At 42.8% G+C, this 18,536-nt stretch overlaps 3 protein-coding genes across 15 annotated transcripts in view; 1 reads left to right on the top strand and 2 right to left on the bottom strand.

Moving 5' to 3' along the window:
* Positions 1-1,319: 1,319 nt before the first annotated feature.
* bag2 (BCL2 associated athanogene 2) lies at positions 1,320-4,141 on the bottom strand. The gene is made up of 3 exons (XM_037123468.1): positions 3,851-4,141; positions 3,446-3,555; positions 1,320-2,292 (listed from the first exon to the last, which is right to left on the bottom strand). The coding sequence occupies exons 1-3, from the start codon at positions 3,970-3,972 to the stop codon at positions 1,901-1,903; spliced, it is 624 nt and encodes a 207-aa protein (XP_036979363.1). The 5' UTR covers positions 3,973-4,141; the 3' UTR covers positions 1,320-1,900.
* Positions 4,142-6,185: 2,044 nt separating this feature from the next.
* znf451 (zinc finger protein 451) lies at positions 6,186-13,359 on the bottom strand. The gene is made up of 13 exons (XM_037124791.1): positions 13,258-13,359; positions 12,114-12,174; positions 11,699-11,782; positions 11,500-11,613; positions 10,695-10,806; positions 10,425-10,575; positions 10,198-10,324; positions 9,954-10,113; positions 9,713-9,860; positions 7,474-8,951; positions 7,315-7,389; positions 6,641-6,694; positions 6,186-6,340 (listed from the first exon to the last, which is right to left on the bottom strand). Exons 2-13 carry the CDS (start codon positions 12,168-12,170, stop codon positions 6,300-6,302), a joined length of 2,601 nt encoding a protein of 866 aa, XP_036980686.1. The 5' UTR covers positions 12,171-12,174; positions 13,258-13,359; the 3' UTR covers positions 6,186-6,299.
* A 1,695-nt stretch (positions 13,360-15,054) lies between these two features.
* The window catches only part of dst (dystonin), a 118,892-nt gene continuing 115,410 nt past the window's right edge, over positions 15,055-18,536 (top strand). For 9 of the 13 annotated variants that reach the window (XR_005079327.1, XM_037123975.1, XM_037123987.1 and 6 more), the window contains exons 1-3: positions 16,244-16,427; positions 16,772-16,803; positions 18,079-18,267. Coding sequence is in view for 12 of the 13 variants with exons in the window: in XM_037123975.1 (XP_036979870.1) it covers positions 16,244-16,427; positions 16,772-16,803; positions 18,079-18,267 (405 nt within the window). In the remaining variant the exon portion in view is untranslated. Of the gene's footprint in view, positions 16,428-16,771; positions 16,804-18,078; positions 18,268-18,536 lie in introns of all 13 variants that reach the window. The other 4 variants (XM_037123976.1, XM_037123973.1, XM_037123988.1 and 1 more) reach the window with 3 other exon arrangements.

Below are 18,536 nucleotides of genomic sequence, written 5' to 3'. Positions count from 1 at the left end.
GCATCCTGTATATGATTTCAAACTAAGATGCTCCTCTGCCGGTACGACCCTGTAAACAAAACTTGACATAAAATGTTGTCTGGTCAGAGTTTACAAAGCCAATATGGACTAGAAATGATCCCTAATAAAGTGTGAGCGATGTAGCTAAAAGATGGTGATGGTGATGAAAGTCTTAACAGTTCAATAAGTAACAAGACTGGTGCAAAAGTTAAGTTCTAAATCAAAAAGTCTTCCGGTTCACCTCCAAGCTTTTCCCAAATGTTTCAACCCCTTGTCACACTTTGACTCGGCAGATGAAAGTTTGCTCAAAGTGCATTCACTGAGGAAGAACGCGTGTCGGGTGGAAAGTGGTATTCCTCGAGTGAAGACTTAGTTTGAGAGTTGAGAAAAGCAGGCTGAGCAGCAAACTGTCCCACAGATAACAGGTGTGGTGCTTTCATTTGATGTCTCTTTTGACTGATTATTTAATAAATAAAATCTCTGGCGGCAGGTCAGCTTTTCTTCTCCATCACCAGTTGACTTAGATGCTGCCTTACTTTATTTTGTTATTCCACATAATTAAATATCATTTCATCAAAATAGATCTTTTTCGATTACAGATAACAACCAGGGGGAAATCAATTACTCAACTACACTGCAGTTCAAGCACAGCATTCATGTTTTTAGGTCCATTTCTGTGGTTATTGTAAATTTTGCATCGATGGAAATGTCATGTTTGATTCAAGTTTAATATAAGTTTTTACTAGATATGTACCCTACTTACAGGGTTTGCTAGAGCAGGAAAGCTGAGTGGCTATAGCATATAATTGTGTATAGCCTCATACAGTAAAGTATTATCTGTATCTTAGATGCAAACACGACACATGGGCTTCATTTTAGCACTTTGTAACAGCCATCACTGATAAATGGTGAATTTATGGTTCGTCAAACTTGAGGTAAAAGTTGTTTTACTGTAAACAAACAATTCAATTCTTCTGAAACCATTTATTCAAAAGTTGTACAGGCTTGTGAAGCTCAGTTCCAACTTAATAATGGTCGTCCAAATACTGTTTATAAATGAAATACACAGTGTTTGTTCACCATTTACAGTTTTATAAAAAATCTGTTTACAATAAACAGTTGCCTTATAAATGGTTTGTAAGTATTTAATTGTTTGCAGTGAAATCAAGATGAACTATGGGTGATTTATTAATGATGGTGTGACCGATGTTCATTTGGGCTCTTGCACCTTAAATAGACGAGGTACCCTGTAAAACTGACAGCTCAATACAAGCACTTGTGCGCTGTCGTGTTCCCATGTACTACACCATGACGTCACCTCTGACAAAAAACATTGTGCTTTTTATTCACGTTTTGACATAAAAACAGCTTTGTGCAAATATGAACTAAAATCCACAGCTTCATGCGGTTTGTGTCGCCTTCACACAAGGAGGTAGTGTGTGTGTGTGTGTGTGTGTGTGTGTGTGTGTGTGTGTGTGTGTGTGTGTGTGTGTGTGTGCGCGCATCTAAAATCCTTCCCAGGTGCCCGATTTTAAAAGGTGAGACGTGTAAGATACTTCACCGCGGGATTCTTCGTCGAGCATGCTGTTGTGTCATTCCCTTCTTATTTAAGTGCACATGTGAACACACACTGTGTACCGGGTAAACACGTCATGCAGCCTAAATGGCAATCATTTAAAGGTAAAACTTGATTATGCCAAGAAATCAATGTGAAAATCGTTTGTAGCTTTACTGGATTATTGGCCCTCAGCTTCAGCCTCACTGTGATTTCACCCCATAAGGACTCGCTGGCTGCTACATCGCTGTCAGAGTTAGAGCAGGTGCACAACAGTTGTCGGTGAGGTTAGTGGTATTAAAGACATTTTGGTTTTTTTTTTCTATGTCTTGGTGACGAATCTCATTAACAGCCATTGGCTTTGGGTTGCTCCAGTTTCTGGTGATCCATAATCTTGATGTTCTTCTCGGCGTTCTCCACGTTCCGCATCAGAGTCTCCAGCCGCCGCTTGATCTTCTTCTGGTCCTCCAGGGCGCAGCTGATCACGATGGCCTGGAACTTCTGGTCGATGGGGCACGGCGGGGCCTCGGTCACGCAGGCGGCGTGCAGGGCCAGGAGCCGCTGGCGGCCGCACTCCATGTCGTCCAGCAGCTTCTTCACCAGCTCGTCGATGATGGCGGTGGCCTTGTTCAGCGCCTCCTCCTGCATGGGGCTTCTGATGGTGCCGACAGAGATCTCCACTGACAGCGTGCGGCCCATCAGACGGTTCGCAGTAAGCTCTAACTCTTCTTTCTCACCTAGGAAACAACAATAAAACAAGTAGGATATCAGTGCTGCACCTTTATAGAACCACAAACACTGGAGCAGTAAACGGCACTGGGTTCTGGATACAGCGATAACAACACAATAGGTTGAATCAAGATTCAGCTTCCAGATCCCTGCTCCTGCTCCGCGGTCCTCCCAGCACCCAGAGAACGCGCAGCTCAGGTGCATGTGACTGAATTACTGCCGGGTGGATCCAGGCCAGATCTGATGCAGTGTAATCCAACAGGACGGCCCCTGCAAATCTACTACACTTAGAGGAAATGTACGAAGTTCATTTCTTTAAAAGGCATGCAGGGTTTTACAAAACAACACCAAACAACGACAAAAAAGGATAAACTTGTGCAGACATAATCCATAACCCGTGTGGCGGCGTCTGTATCTGCAGACATCTTGCCCACTTGGTGCGTTTTCTCATTTCCTTAGTAATTTGATGTGTTTGGGATGTTTCCCCGCGATCTTGGAGAAAGATCGCAGATGTATAAAATCAAATAAGAACACCTTTGCCAACCCAAAGTGTCGGTATTTAACTAAGCTGGAAATGGGTCAACTATCTTCCCCCTTTGAATGGTGAGTTTCCATACAGAAACCGACGGAGCCTGAACAGAAATGCCTTTAAAACTGTCAGAAAGGTGTCGAGTCGGCTCTGTGACACAAATACCGTGTAACAGAGAGCAGAGTGGATTCATAATACACTGTAAGAACTGAAAACTGTGGTCTGTGCAGCAGGATTACTACACTGGATTGTTCTGGATTACATTTCCAACCCCCTGTGTGTAAAGTACTGTACAGTTAGGCTATTAATATAATACAATTTGGGGAAATGAGGACATTGTGATTCAGGCAATCGACACATTCCGTTTCATGATTTGCATGTGATCCTACTACATGAACAAACTATGAACACGGGCTCATGCAAACTTTTAATATTTCTTTGGGTGGAGTGCAAGAAACTATCACGTTGCCTTCCTTCCCATGAGGTTTCTTGAATGACAAAACCCAGCAACCCCAAGGCTAACCTCACTGGATCACTATGTAACAGAGGGATCGGAGCAGACACACTCACACACACACACACACAAGGTGGATCAGACAGTGTAATGGCCGTTCACTCCCTTGAAGACTCACCAGCGCAGATGTTACGCATTTCTTGTCCGTTCTGAATGGACTGGAGCGTTTCCAGGATGCACTCCCTTTCCTGCTCCATGGCCGATGCTGCCTCGCGTAGAGCCTCCACCCTGACGGAGGGCCAGAGACAACAACACATGGGCGGAGGTTCATCTACACCCACACAAATCACCGCTGCTACAAAGTGGAGAGGGCTGAGAACTCCCAATCCACGTCACTGGTGTGGTAAAAGAACCAAACTCCCAAAACTTATTATCAATCACAACAGAGCCAGCTGCAGCCACCATTTATTCCCCTCATCCCGTTAGAATTACATCGGCATCACACTACTATACTATATTATAGTATATAAGGTGTATGTTACTGTCCGCCCCGCACATGCTGAGGCCTGGCACCTCACCGTACCTCATTTCCAGCTGATCCAAAGTTTCCAGAAGTCGTCCGGACCGGTCTGCCATGGACAGCGTCCGGCTGAACTTGGCGCACTGAGGTTCGGTCATTTTCGACTGTATTTTCGCTTGAGCCATGTCGCTGAATGTTTCCTCCTCTTCTTCTTCTTCTTCTTCTTACTATGGATGCGGTCTGAGAGAGATCCCTCCTGGCCGTGTGCGATCACCACCCTGAGCTGTCCGGCGCACTGTGCCGCGGCTGCAGCAGCGCCCCTGGGAGAACATTTCCTAACATGGGCTGCGACTTCCTCCACTCGCTCCTCGCAGAAGTTTCCCGAGGAGACCAGAACGGTGGGGTCGCAATCTCTGGTCCGCGGACCCCCCCCCCGGAGCCGAGGGGGGTCCGCAGGAATACAGTTTCAGATATGCTGTCAGTTTTAGCATTAGTTTAGATGGCGATTTCATGCAGACAACCGTTTATTAATACCTCTTCAAAGTAAAAATGGTCATTTTGATTGTGAATTCATATTTTACATTATGGCATGATCACATTGTTTTGTTTACCTCTGTGTAAAAAATGCTGCTTTTAGCTTCTAACAAGGTTTTTCAGCCAACAGGGGGTCAGTGTGTATCCCTATTTGTCAGCAGAAAGTCTTGGTGGTTGCCAGGTTGTGTGTGTGTGGGGTGTGTGTGTGTGTGTGTGTGGGGGGGGGGCTGAATGATTGAGTTCGAGCAGCATTAACCTTAGCAAGCGTTAGCAACATTAACAATAGCTGACCAGTGTTAGTACTGTTAATGTTAGCTGGCGTTAGCAATGCAAAGTGGATCGGATCAACAGAGGTGTTGTGACGTGAACGCAACAGAAGTGGGGATGTGGGATGGAGGTCGTCTGGCCCGGGGGATCTACTTGGCGATGTCTCAGGCTGTTTAGTCGTCCTCTTGGATCCACTCACTCTACATCAGTTGGATCAGAAAGTCTGTCCCTGTTACAAAGTTTTTTTCCTCTTAACTTGGCAGGTTTCACCTCACTCGACTCCAGGGTCTAAGGACAGGGGATGTCGTACACTGTACAGTTTGTAAAGCCGAATGAGGCAATGTGATTGTGACTTTGGGTTATATAAGTCAAACTGATCTGATCTGATATCATGCCACGTTTAGCGGCAGAATGTTACCGATGACACTTTTAAATTCCACATTTGACAAGTACCCTTGAGCGAGCTTTCATAATAGGAGTTCTATCACAGCACTCATTGTCACCATTTTTGCGAACCCTGATGAAAAGTGGACTTTAGACGGTTCCTTTTTGTCTGAACTGGTTAATTTGTAACACACAGTAACTGGCAAATAAGAAGAAAGAGCAAAAAGTGATGTCAGGACAAAGACACTTGCCATGAGGGCAACATCATACAGACAGAAATGAACACAAAATGTATGTTTAAAAAAAAAACCAAACAAACATGTAATTGTAAAGAATATTTCATATAAGAACATTACACTAATTGTATATTTTATGCATGTTAAATAAACCAGTTACTGTTTCTCCGTCATGTTTTCAGGTTACGCTAATTGTTCCTGTAAATGTGAATCAGGCGAGGTTTCCTCACCGGTGGGTGACACAAGCCTGTCCACATTCACACAGGCAACGTCACCTCTGCAGCTGCACTTAGATGGTAGCTGATAAATTCTACATCCAGGAGAGGCCAATCCCAATTAACTTGCACGATGACTGCATAGATGTGCACTCACTGTTTACTACCAAGGTTACGACCTCAAAACTATTTGACTATATTGAAAGGTTTAATTCATTATCCCTTTGACCTATAACTTAACTTTGAGAATAGATTTCGCAATGGACAAGTGACTAAAGCAAACAAGTGAATGAAACCTATATACATGTATATCACAATTACAAAAAGGTAGCTGCACAAAATACATCTGAATGCAAATCTGCAGGGTGTCAGAATCTGTAAGTTGCTCACTAATGATTTTGAAGACTACATGAGGGAGCTACCATAGAGATCAGGACCTGCATGACAGGAAAGACTGAAACTTTTCCCACATACAAAGGGAGGCCCTACTCCTTACGGTGCATTCAATACACTGGATTTCAAGTCTGCAGTGAAACCCGAGATGGCGTTTGGAGACACAGTTCTCAACGTGGTCACAAGTTCAGCCACGGCATTTTTGCAGTGTCATCGATGCCATCTATAGCACATGTTTCGACACACCAGAATCTTCACAGCCGAGGTCAGAGTGTAAATCTACAGCCACGAAGCAACCCTCGGAGAACACGATGATCTGTGATGGGAATGATTTTACTGTACGATTTTAAAATGATTAAAACACAGAAAAATAGCAACTAACATTTATTGAATATGTTCTGGACACAAATATCCTGGTACAAAACATCTCCACGTGATGTCTGAAGAACACTGTGTGACAACTGAATGAGTTTCATCTCGTCCTTAAAACTCCAAAAGACTTCGCTGAAGAGCCTCTTCCAACTCTGTAAAACAGGAAAAGGTAGAGATGAAGGATCAAATTTGCACTATGTCAAAACAAACTACATTAGCCTATAGTGCTTTATTATATCTGTACATTTTAAACTGCATCCTATCTCCCTGACCAACTAAGGCCAATAGAAGAAGAGTGTTTATCAGACTAAATTCTCTTTACTAAAATGTTATCAGACAGTAACTAGTGCACAAAGAGACATGCGCAAATCTAGATGTAGCTGATGGAATAAATCTGTGATCCTCACAATTCAGTCGCAGCCTGGATAAAGACGAAATGCTCAGACTCATACCTGCTGACTCTCTTGCCTGCTCGGCACTCACAGACATCTCATCGTCCGATTCATCTGGAACAGGAAGGTTGTGAAAATACCAGAATTATAAACTTCGATGAAAAAAGAGGGAGTTACTTGACACCTCTTTTGATACCACGGCAAAAAGAAATACAAATCTCAAGCACTCTGAATAGGGTATGTTTTTTTTTTCTTTTTTAAATTAACCACCCGCACACAGCTCTGATACACAACACATACGCGTTGTAATATCAATATCACCGCAGCCTTTGGTTGCTCTTTTAAACACATGGTACCAAAGACGCATCCAAGTATTGAGAACACAACACATGAGCAACTTTTAATTTAAAAGCAATATTACGACACCAGAATACGATTCCTTTGAAAACAGTCAGGCATTACAACTGCACAGGCTTTACAAGGAAGGTGTTTCATAACTTCCTATTAGTGGATGTAAAACAATATGCCAAGACTTAATTGTATCAATGCTTGAGCCAGATTCCTCTTTGATGAAATCATAGATCCTCCATGTCTGACACATTTGATAGCTTTGAAATTAAAAGTTGATCATAACACAAACACTAAAATGCAGTCTCTTATAAAGCTCCTGTTTGCATATGTACACACTGCATCTTATCCATTTACACAGTGGTTATGTATTGCTTATTGCGTACCTTCATGCACTTCATGCATCTCTTGGTTGGCCTGATCCTGGTTCAAAAACTTCACCAGTGTCTCATCTTCTATCTCTGAAATGCCAAGACGAAAACAAAATTAAGCTCTGCCTGCAAGATAAACTGATAATGAATGAAAAATGCTTTTAACAGATTTACCATTAGTGTCTGGTTTGATCTCCACAGCATTGAGTACTTTTACAGTGGCTGCTTTTCCTTCTTTACTGCAGGTCCTGGAGCTCATGCACGGCTCCATTGTACAGTGTCGGGAGTGATAGTGTTTATGGAAGCTTGGAACGCCTGTGAAGCTCTCCTGGCAGGCTTTGCATTCTACGTCGAAGGTCTTGTCCAGGTTCAGAGCTGGGTGCTTCATGTGGACGTGAGTCTTCATCTGTGCGTAGGACGGCACCGACACACGGCAAGGCGCACACACATAATGACACGTCCCCTTATCGGCCAGGTCTCGCATACATTGCGTGTATATAGCCTTCGTTTCCTCTTTGCTCTTTTCTGAACCCATGCATCTGCACGTCAGCTGACCGGTGCTCTCGGCGACGGCGGGCTGAGCACCGTCATCCATACAATAGTAATCCCTGCTGTGAAGGCTCTTGTAGTGCTCCAGGAACTCGGCCTCTGATTCAAATGGCATGCTGTCACAGAGGCCGCAGAAGTGGGAGCTCTTTATCTGCCCGCCGTGCTCGTTCGCACAATGTCTGCGTACGGTTGACTCTTTGAAGAACTTCTGGGGGCAGTGTCCACAGATGTATCTCTGATAGCTGTGGCTGTTCATGTCGCTGCAGTGTTTGTGGACGTCCTCCTCTGAGTCAAAGACGTCCTCGCACATTCTGCACATCCAAGTTTGCTCGGCTTTTAAGGAGGACGTCCCTACTGTGTTCTGCTGGATTGTGGACTTTGCGGAAGACGAGTGGTGGGCGCTGGTGGACGGCTTGGCGTCGATGACAGCGGCGAGCTCCTCGGGCACTTCCTGTTCGGCGAAGTAGGTGTGTCCGCTGTGGGCGTCCGACACGTGTGACAAGATATCTTCGTAGCGAGGCATTTCCACTTTGCACTTGCGGCAGTAGAAGAGGAAGTTGGAGAGATGGGCTCCCCCGTGGAAGCGGCTCATATGCAGGCGGGTAATTGAGGACTCTCCCATGTGTTTGCCACACACGCCGCACTGATGGAAAATCTGGTTCACAGCCAAGAGATGCTTACTGGCTGCAGCCTCCTCTGAGAACTGTGCGCCACACTCGCAGAACCATGCTGTTGTCGAGTTGCCATTCACACTTGGGCTTAGTCGCTGTCGTTTGGCTGGAAATTCTTCGCAATCACTCCTCTTCTTAGTTCGCTTTTGAAAAGGCGTTTCAAGGCCAGGGGACTGTCGTTTCCCCCGTGCCTCTGCGGCCCTGCGAGTGTGTTGAATTTCACTAAACCTGCAGTGCTGAAGGACTGCTTTCTCCATTGTCTGGTTGACCTCCACGTCGTGCTCGGTCGATTCCTTGTGTCTCTCAATTTCAGCCTGGCTGAGGAAGATTTTACAGCAGAGGGAGCACTGCCCTCGGACTTGCAGCTGTTTCATTACCTGCACTACGGTTTTATCAGCCTTGGCCACTGCACAGCCCTGTCTGCACTGCACACTATAGAAGAAGGAAAAAGAAGGTAAAATTCAGTTTCACAGAGAATACCTGAACAAAAATCACGTCCTTTAAATGCAAATGGAATATCAAAAGATATTAATACGTCTGACTTTTGTCGTCAGTGAGAAAACATAAAATTAGCATCAATTTCCAGGTTTACTGGCTCCAGCTCCGACAGGCTGTGATGGAAATATGACACAAGTGTTCAAGTTAAGGATGCAGGCATTTAGATAGTCTTCCTTCCATCCATCCCTGTTCAAGCAATATTTTTTAGGTGGCATTAAGCTGGGAAGAGAGACTGAGGTAAAAGATATTTAGTAACCATGGTAGCATTATCACCTGCCCCACCATCAGTACTCAGTCCTTGCCAGCTGCCCTATCCATCTGCGTACGTGCAACTCTAAACAGAGATGAGAATGAGGCGAAATGTCTCAGTGCTGAGCAAATTCCTTCATCAGTTCCAGAAAAACTGATGTCTAATTTGCAATGTTATCCAGACTTTGTAAAAGAAGTGCGATATCTCTCAGATGTAGTCTGGTGAGGTATATGATCCTCTTCTTTCTACTGTCCCCTGTTTTCTAGCGCATTTGCAATGTGGAATGTGACACACTAGAAATAAAGCAGAAAGGCTAATTTGTCTGCCAGCAACAGGAATGGAGTCAGTCACTTATTTCTGCTGGGTTCACCCATGTTGAAAAAACTTGTATTGGATTAATGGTATAATATAGGCAGGCATACTGAATAAATCACAATATACTCACTTAAAGTGAGCCTGAGCTGCCTGATGAGAGATCAGCACTTTGTGACATAAAGAGCATCGGACATTGAACGTTGCATCCTTGCACAAAGTGATGAGACGATTCTTCACATATTGTGGGATGGGTACTGGCAGCGCTCTTCCTTTGGTTTCTTTAAGAAAAGAAAAATGAAAGATACAGGTAATGTTGCCCATAATATCTTGAGTATGATGTATAGAAAATACAAATGTTCAATAAACCTTACCAGTCATGCAGAGTGACTCTGTGAAGTGGTTTCTGGCTGACATGTGTTGAAGACACTCATCTCGCAGGTTGAAGAAGAGGTAGCAGGCGGGACAGGCGAAACACACAATCCTCTGATAGGTCTGAGTGACGCTGTGACCATCAGGAACGGATGAGGACACCTAGTAACCCAAACACCGTCACTCAAAACATGTTTCTTCCCAAAGTAATTAGTATATATAGTCCAGTCATTGAAGTGCAACAACCTTAGATTCAACGTGTCTCCTCCAGGCTTCTTTAGTCTGAAAATGCTGACCACAGGCAGCACAGGCAAACAGCTCATTCGGACAGCCTTTCAGATTGATGGTTGGGTCACAAGGGGAGTGATCGAACCTACGCATGAGATATTTCATCACAAAATATGCCATGTTAGTGGTCGGAAAATGGTGGTAAAGGTAGTGAACTAACACTGAAATTAACAGAAGAGGATTACCTTTTTAAATGCCCTTCGAGGAGGGAGGCATTCTCATAAACTCGACCACAGTTAATCACTGGACAAGTGTGTCTGGTTGAACTATTCATGGGAAAAGAAACAGGTCCACGCCTTCTTCCAAAACCAGCACTGATCACTCCAGGTTTAACACCTGATGAAACATAAATAGGTGGCATGACCGGAAAGTAAATGGCAGAAGAAGTTAGTCTAAAGGCTTGAGTCATCTCAGAATTACAAGTGACAATGTTCTGATTCAGACTGAAAATGTACCTGGCATCTTTAACCACATGTCTACACAGCGCTTTGCCTCCCGATTAGCTCCATTTGTTGGATTAAAAGCCAGCTCCTGCTGTCTATGAGCTCTTTGTGAAATTTGCTTCTCCTGAAAAAGGGAGACATAAATAGATGACAGAGCATATTATGTTTCACATTATCATATTTTTCTATTCTTAGACATCAGTGGAAACTGATGGTGTTAATACGAGTTCTCCAAGTGTTAGCCAGTATATTGCTGTATGGAGTGACCCTGCCACTGCTTGCCACCGTTACTTGTTTTCTAACCATTCAGTCCACAAGGTGGCACTGTAGCTATTATTTGACACCATATACCAGCTCAACAAACTAAAGACAATTTCTTTTGGGCATTAAAGTTACATTTACTGAATAAAGGAGACACAAACAAAAACTGGTTACAAAATTGCTATGGAAGTTTTGACAGTGCTGAAGCTACAAACTGGACTCTGCTTTCAATGGCTATGGACACAAACTTATTTTTGCGGAGCAGTTAATAAATAAAATATTACATAACGATAATGTAGAAGCATGGTTAGTGTGCTCATATAATTTTAATACATAGGGTGTCTCCTTTCTTTTGCCATTGTAGATGGAAACATGAGTAGAATACAGATGTCGCATTACTGACACCATAAAATTAGGAAGCAGGAACTAATAAGGTATGCAATAGAGTGGAATTTTGTCTTTTCTAATAAAAAAAAGGAGAAAGACAGAAAAAGGAATAAATGCTAAATCAAAAAAAGCAACTGATGGCAATGGTCTGAAATATAAGCAGTCTTACCTTGAATGCTCTACATTTATTTGCTCTTTCCTGTTTCTCTAGAGCCACCTGGTGTGCCAGCCTGTCCAGTGTTGATGTGACACGCGCTTTATGGCAGGTGATTTTATCGTCCAGCTGCAAGGGAAGAAAATGGTGATCATTATTCATTTCTTTAGAAAACCCTAGCCAGGTAATAAAGCTGTTCTATTCATCCACTCACAGTGACTGCTGATGATGAACATCCCTCATCCTCACTGTCACTACGTAGATCAATACAGTCCAACACTGGTCTGAGAGGGCCCTCCTGAAGCAAGTACAAGGCACCATGTCATTTAGCGTTGTAAAACACACCTCCCTTTATTACAAATGATGAATGACTTTGGGAGTGCCCGTGAAGAAGGTGAAGTGATCTATGTTGGAATCATCAGCGACAGTCTAACAACACATAGAACAACCTGTTATATCACAAAGTGGCTTTTCTAAGATACAACTGTGAACGAAGTGAAATGGAAATTCAGTCTGATTGTCATGCTAGATCGAAATGTTGCACAATATGTTTTTTAAAGTGATCCTTTGAACCCATTGATTTAAAAAAACAAACAAAAAAACAAGATTACAGTGTACACGTCACTTACTGATACAAACTCCACTTCTTCCACCTCATCTTCATCTGACTGCACTGGAGAAGACATTTCTCTGGGGGAAAACATTATAAACTCAATGTTACCTGTGAAGCTGCAACTGAAACCTTGAACACTCATGTGACAGGAAGGGGGTGTGAACTAGTTGACCTCATCCAGGCAGACAGGTGTCACTGACAGCTCTGACTGTAACACCACCACCACAAGCCTGCTGGCCCGGTTTAATAAAAATGTCGCCATGAACCTTCGCCGATATGTTCAATACACCTCTTAACAGCTTAATCATTCTCTAGATAGGCTAACCTCTAGCAACAGAATGAAAATACATCAATATTGCTTGGTTACAGTGAATGGTCGCAATGATCTGGCTGAAAACGGCATGTCAGGAGACTCCACGTCTATGTGAGGATAGCATAAAGCAACACAAATGCAAAATACTCCAGTGTGATGCAGGTCAGTTCCATTAAACCCAATTTAGCCCATCACAAATTCATCATGGGTATAATTTCTTTACTGCCTACCCACTAGAGGGCTTCTCTTAAGTGCTGCCACTAATGGGTGGAGAGTAAATTGCAGCGACCCATGCTCTTAAAACACGGTGTTGTTGTAATGCACCGCTTCGCCACCGGGGGCAGCACCGAATGCCGGACTGTGGAAAGGTGCCTTTACCCTCCAACGAGGAAGAAGTTACGCGCCACAGAGGAAATGTCATACGCCGTTTACATTTATGGTGTTGAGTTTAGCTTTGCAGAGCAGGTAGCTGCACTTCATCCATTAAAGTGTCCTTTTTATGCAACTTTACACGCGCCTGACATCGACTTGAAGTACCCTAATCTGTCGCTGGTAAATTAATCCGGTGGTCTTTGGTTTTGCATTATCAACCAACATCTTTTCGGCAACTTTACTGGAAGCAAAATCTTGAAATAAATGCCCCACCGTGGCAGACATCTAGAACGGTGTTTTTGCCGTGGTTGTAGTTAAGCTAACGTTAGCTCTGACGTTTGCGCATGCAACGCCTGTAGCGTTAGCTCACGCCCTTAATCACTGCAAAGTATGCACGACAAAGTTGCTCTTGAGTTCTGCGTTCAGCCGACATGGTTGAAAACCGTCAGATGAATTAAACTGGACATCACATTACCTACTGCTCCTGTTGGCTCCTCAGTTGACAGAGCGGTAGCTAGCTAGTTTAACACCCCAATTCAAAGCAAAGGAAGTTAGTCTGGTCTGCGACGTCATGTGTAGCGGAAGTGCTCCTTTTCTAGACGGAGTGTGCCGTGCGGACGGGGTTAACAGTTGTTGAATTACAACAGACGCAATGCTCAAACCCCGCCCGTCTGGTATTACCAGTCCGGGCCGAAGTTTGAAATGTCACTAACTGCAAATCTATAAATATCAGTTCTTCCCCTCGGATGAAGAGCTATACATAGACTGAAACTTAATGGCACCGCTCACTTTAGAAATCACACACACATAAGACTCATGTATCTGCTAAGATACATCACGATAAATAATAGAATCAGTAATGTGCACAGAGGGGCGTGGGGGCTCCCCGGGACCCTGCTCTCTCATGTGGACACCACAGAATAAAAACCACATGCAGCATATTGTGTGTGACACTAATTTGATGATCACCGTGATATTTACTTTATAATCTGTGTGACGTCTATGCAAGAGAAAACTGTGCCCATATACTAGTAATATGTTAGTGCACAAAGGTTTTAATAATGTCGTTTGTACAGAAATGCATTATGATTATGCAGACATAGCACCTTCAGCATTCATCCTGAACTACATGTAGTTCAGCCTGGCAGTAGTTTGAATAAAACTACATTTCTGCCCCTGAACTACAGCCAAAAAAGTAGCTTTAGCAACCACTTATACTCATTATAACTCAGTGTGAAATAAAGCAACATATGGTGTATGTGAAACAAAATATAATAGCCTACAAAAAATTCACATGCCAGAAGAAATACGTATTTCGACATGTTTCATGTGTTTTTCAAAGAAAAATTAAAATTTATGTTATATAGTTCTTTTTAAATAAAAAAATATGTCATGTTATTGGCCAAAATTGTAGTTTGTAAACTGAGTAGTTAAACTAGTTAAAAACTGACCCAAAAAGTACTTGATGCAGCACAAAATATGAATGTAGTTTAACTACCAGCAAGTTACAACATATTGTAGTTAAGCTATAGTTCAACTACATGTAGTTTAAGTCTCCCTAACACTGGTCTTATATAGGGCTGCAACCAACTGTTATTTTCATTCTCGCTTATTCCGTCCATTATATTCTCGGTTAATTGATTAGTTGTTTAGTCTACGCAAAGATATTCAGTTTACTGCCATAGAGGTGTAAAGAAACAAGACAATATGCACATATGAGAAGCCAGAATCTGAGAAATGTTTACCCTTTTTGTGAACAAAATACTCAAACCAATTAACCAAATGTTCATTATTAAAATAGCTGGCATTTAGTTTAACAGGTGCCAACTCCTAGACTAATGACTGCAGTCGTAGTCTTCTTGGACAAATTTGAACATAGGAAGAATGACTCAGAGGGCAGAAATGACTTTTAACCAGCAACCTGAAAGAAGAAGGACTGAATAATACCACAGTGTCCAATGAAAATGTGAGTACCCAAATGATTCCACAGGCTTTTTTTTTTTTTTTTTTTTTTACCTGTATTACAATAATCATGTCCAAAGTATAATTCCCTTAAACAAACAGAAGATATGTATAATCAAATGTGAACATCTGTTGCAAATCACACATGTTGACAACTTGACACACTGAAAAACTCACCACTACCACCAAGGATAGAGGGTGTCATATGCTGTGCAGATAATAAAGCCCCATGAGGCAAATCTCTGACACTGAGCTATGTAAATACAATTAACTTGACACAGTAGTTAATTGTATTTGCATACAGTGTATTAACATGCATGACACAACTCCATGAACATATGCTCTGGCTTGCTGTTGACCATATGCCCTGTTAAGAACCTACACGTTGACAAAAAGACTAATTTATGCATGTGTTTTACTTAGTAAGGCCACATAAGTCAACATAAAGCTTGTGCATATAACAATAGCAATACAAACATTCAAATCATTTATATGTAAGGTAACATATATAACAATTTAGTTTTATGCCCACATGTGCAATATTTAGATTGACACATACAATTTGTAATGTGCTAGTTCTATTGGACACATCTTGAAATACACAAACAATGGCTTTTGCATGTTATGTCGAGGCATCCTAACATACCAGTGATGTAGGTGTCTGGTCTTTTTGTTTCCACATTGGACGTAAAATGTATTTTTTCTCCCTTCACACTTGTTTGAGCTTTTAATCTGGCTGAACTAAAAAATGAAATGATAATGATAATTTAAAAAAAAGCAAGACAAAAACGCTTTAAATGATATAACATCATCCAAAAATTACATAACCCCGGGTGGATTATGATTAGAGTTGGTTTCTCTCTTTTTTTTATCCCTCATCCTGAGAGTGTCTGTACATGGCGTTCTGCCTCGTTTCAGAGCCTGACAGTAAAGCAGGCTACATTTCACAGGGATGCTGGACCTTACACAGCAAGATATAGCTACAATACATCAAATATGAATGTTGCCATAATAACACACAGGCCCTCTTAGTAATACTGTAAGGCGTTGGATTGCATTAAGACGTATATCCCCTGTGAACTATCTCATTAGACTGTTGACCTTCACACAATACTATCTCATAATAACAACTGCACATTGTTATGAGTGTTACAGCTGGATCCTTTTGGGCAGCGGACTGCAGCAGATTACCGCGATGCTCGGATGAATCTGCTGACTCTCCCTGCCCCTGGATAAATATATAAATAAATACAACTCGCGCCTCTGCTGAGTCATGCGTTGTACCTCGCAATAATGATAGCAATATTGTGGGCAGTCCACCCTGGGCCTGGACGCTCTCCACGGTGTGCTGTGCGATGCTTCACGTGTGTCAGTCAGCGTCTTTATTCTCATCCTGAGCTCTCGGCGACATAACGGCAGGAGAGGAGAGAGGAGGAGAGAGGAGGAGAGGACAGGAGCCAGCTGTCTGAGGCTGCGGGATCTGTCCTACATCTCGCCTTATGATGATTGCTGCGGCGTTTTTGGTCCTCTTACGGCCGTACAGCATTCAATGTGTGCTGCTGCTGTTGCTGCTTTTGCTCGGGACTATAGCGACAATCTTGTTTTTCTGCTGCTGGCACCGCAGGCTTCGCAATGGAAAGCATCCAATAAAATCCGTGCTCTCCGGACGCACCAAGAGCCGCGGTGAGTAGCGCAGGCCGGCCGCATCCCCCCCCGCGTCATGCTCAGCGCATGTTTCACACTCACACATGTCATGTCTCTTCTGGTCCTCTGGCCAGAGGAGTCACTCATGTTATCCTGCCCATATGTTCAATATGAGCTCTTGGAGAAATCAGACATACTCACGTAGGCGTTTGTAAGTGTGGAGCAGTGAGTGAGCCAGAGGGTGTTCTTAGTTTGTGTCTTTTAAACATTTAGAGTTATCACTGATCAAGTGAATGTATAGCATTGATATCTGACTTGTCAGACATTGTGTCTTGTGTCGAATCACAACGTGTCACACTAACGTCTTGTTATCTGTCCTGTAGTTGGCCTCCGATCACATCATTTTCGATCAGAGGTAGGATGAACTTTTCTCATTACGTCTTTGATTCAGCCCTCTGTGATATTTAACATCTATACATGAAGCAGTCAATGTCTAAAACCCTTTATAATAAGCTTTTTTAGCCTTTGAAGGATAATCTCGGGAGATGCTTCACCCAAAAGCCTGTTTCTTTGGACTTTTGCAGAACTGCATCACTATTTTAAGGATCATGATGTGCGCAATGCGCATGTGTTAGGCTATCAATAAATAATGTCGGTGATTCTGCAGTTTCATTCATTCAGCAGGACTGAAACTTTGTACAGTGGATGCTCTCGAACAAAGTCACATATGTCCGCTGATAGGAACCCCCTCCGTGGTATGACACAGAAGACATAGCGTATTTGTCTTCAGGTTTGATGCCCGAATGCGTCAAGTAGAATCTCGGTCGACCTGTTTCCGTTTTACGCACGTTTCACGCTTTCAAAATAAAACAGCAGAATTGAAAAAGTCTGTACTAAATGGATGAAAACACACTAGAATAACTTCAAACTCCATACCATAATCTGAAAATCAGCAAAAGTTGTCTTAGAAAACATCATTAGAAAACTTCATCCCAGTGATTGATAAATTGATACATGATTTGTCTGCAATTTAAATGATACCAAAACTAAGTTATTATGGTATATCTCATTACACAATTAGTCTTGTAAACACAGTTTATTGAAAGTGCCACATAGGCCCATCAGTTTTACTACTGGAAGCTTAGCTTGCATTGTATTTTGTACACTGCTATACCTAAAAATAGAGCCCTTTTTCTTGTCTCTCCATGGTTTTGAAGTTCCCAATGTGAAAGCTTCAAAAGGCTGCCTTCCTGTGCAGCTTGTGTTACTGAACCACAGGACACTGAGCCCATACTGACTCAGTGCTGTAGCTGGTGGGGACTCAGTATCATGTTCAAGGACGTAACAGCCGGACAGTTGCTGAGCCTCAATATTGATCATTACCTTCAAACATATTAAGTCCAGCAATAAACAACTCTTGAGAACAACTCAAGAGACAACCTAAAGAAGAAAGTGATAGAAGTCTTACATTCAAAAGTTGACTATTCTGCTGTTGTGAATGAAGCTGCTGTCTCATCTTTCTGTGACACTACTGATTCTGAAATCTAGGCCAAACACCACACCGGCCCCTCCCTAGCTTAATAACCCTGAATCACACCACAATTGTTTTTCATATCCAGTGAGAGCTTTTAATTTCCCTCTGCTGCGAGTGTAATCTGTTGCCAGCTTGACAGTTGTCCATGTTTCCCAGGGCTTCAGGCACAGTCCACGTCATGCAAGACGGAGCATACATGCTCGAGTGACAGAGGAGAAGCCCAATCTGGTCGAGATCCCTGAGAGCGAGCCCGATTCATCGTCTGGGCTCAGGAAACGCAAAGTGAAGAAGAGAGTCCTGCCAGAATTTTACCAGTCTGTACAAGTCACCCCCACACGCAAACCTGTAGGTACCTCCCTTAAATGTAACCATCATTAATACTGATACTATTTTGTGCTTGCTCCCCTCCACAGGGACATCAGTGTGCCTTTGAACCTGGTAAGGATTCAGTAACTTGCTCAAGGACACAGGAAAGTGTTTGTCCACAGGGTGTGAACCCTCCGTTTCAAGGGTGTTCGTTTTGAACATGACCTATGAAATGAAGAATTTGTGTGGTTGCGTGTTGTCAACTTGTACCTCCTGTATGTATTGTTTAGTTATTAATGCTAAGATAT

Source organism: Acanthopagrus latus, chromosome 15 (genome assembly GCF_904848185.1).
Source record: "Acanthopagrus latus isolate v.2019 chromosome 15, fAcaLat1.1, whole genome shotgun sequence".
Classification (NCBI taxonomy): Eukaryota; Metazoa; Chordata; class Actinopteri; order Spariformes; family Sparidae; genus Acanthopagrus; species Acanthopagrus latus.
This window is presented reverse-complemented; position numbering and strand designations above follow the sequence as displayed.

Bases quoted from the DNA above. Each gene is read 5' to 3' on its own strand.
- bag2 (XM_037123468.1), bottom strand. From the start codon at position 3,972: ATGGCTCAAGCGAAAATACAGTCGAAAATGACCGAACCTCAGTGCGCC. The intron at 3,556-3,850 runs GTACGGTGAGGT...GCCCTCCGTCAG, and splicing joins TTGGATCAGCTGGAAATGAG to GGTGGAGGCTCTACGCGAGG. The intron at 2,293-3,445 runs GTGAGTCTTCAA...GTTGTTTCCTAG, and splicing joins AATGCGTAACATCTGCGCTG to GTGAGAAAGAAGAGTTAGAG.
- znf451 (XM_037124791.1), bottom strand. From the start codon at position 12,170: ATGTCTTCTCCAGTGCAGTCAGATGAAGATGAGGTGGAAGAAGTGGAG. The intron at 8,952-9,712 runs GTGAGTATATTG...CTTCTTCTATAG, and splicing joins GCAGCTCAGGCTCACTTTAA to TGTGCAGTGCAGACAGGGCT. The intron at 7,390-7,473 runs GTAAATCTGTTA...TTGGCATTTCAG, and splicing joins GATCAAACCAGACACTAATG to AGATAGAAGATGAGACACTG.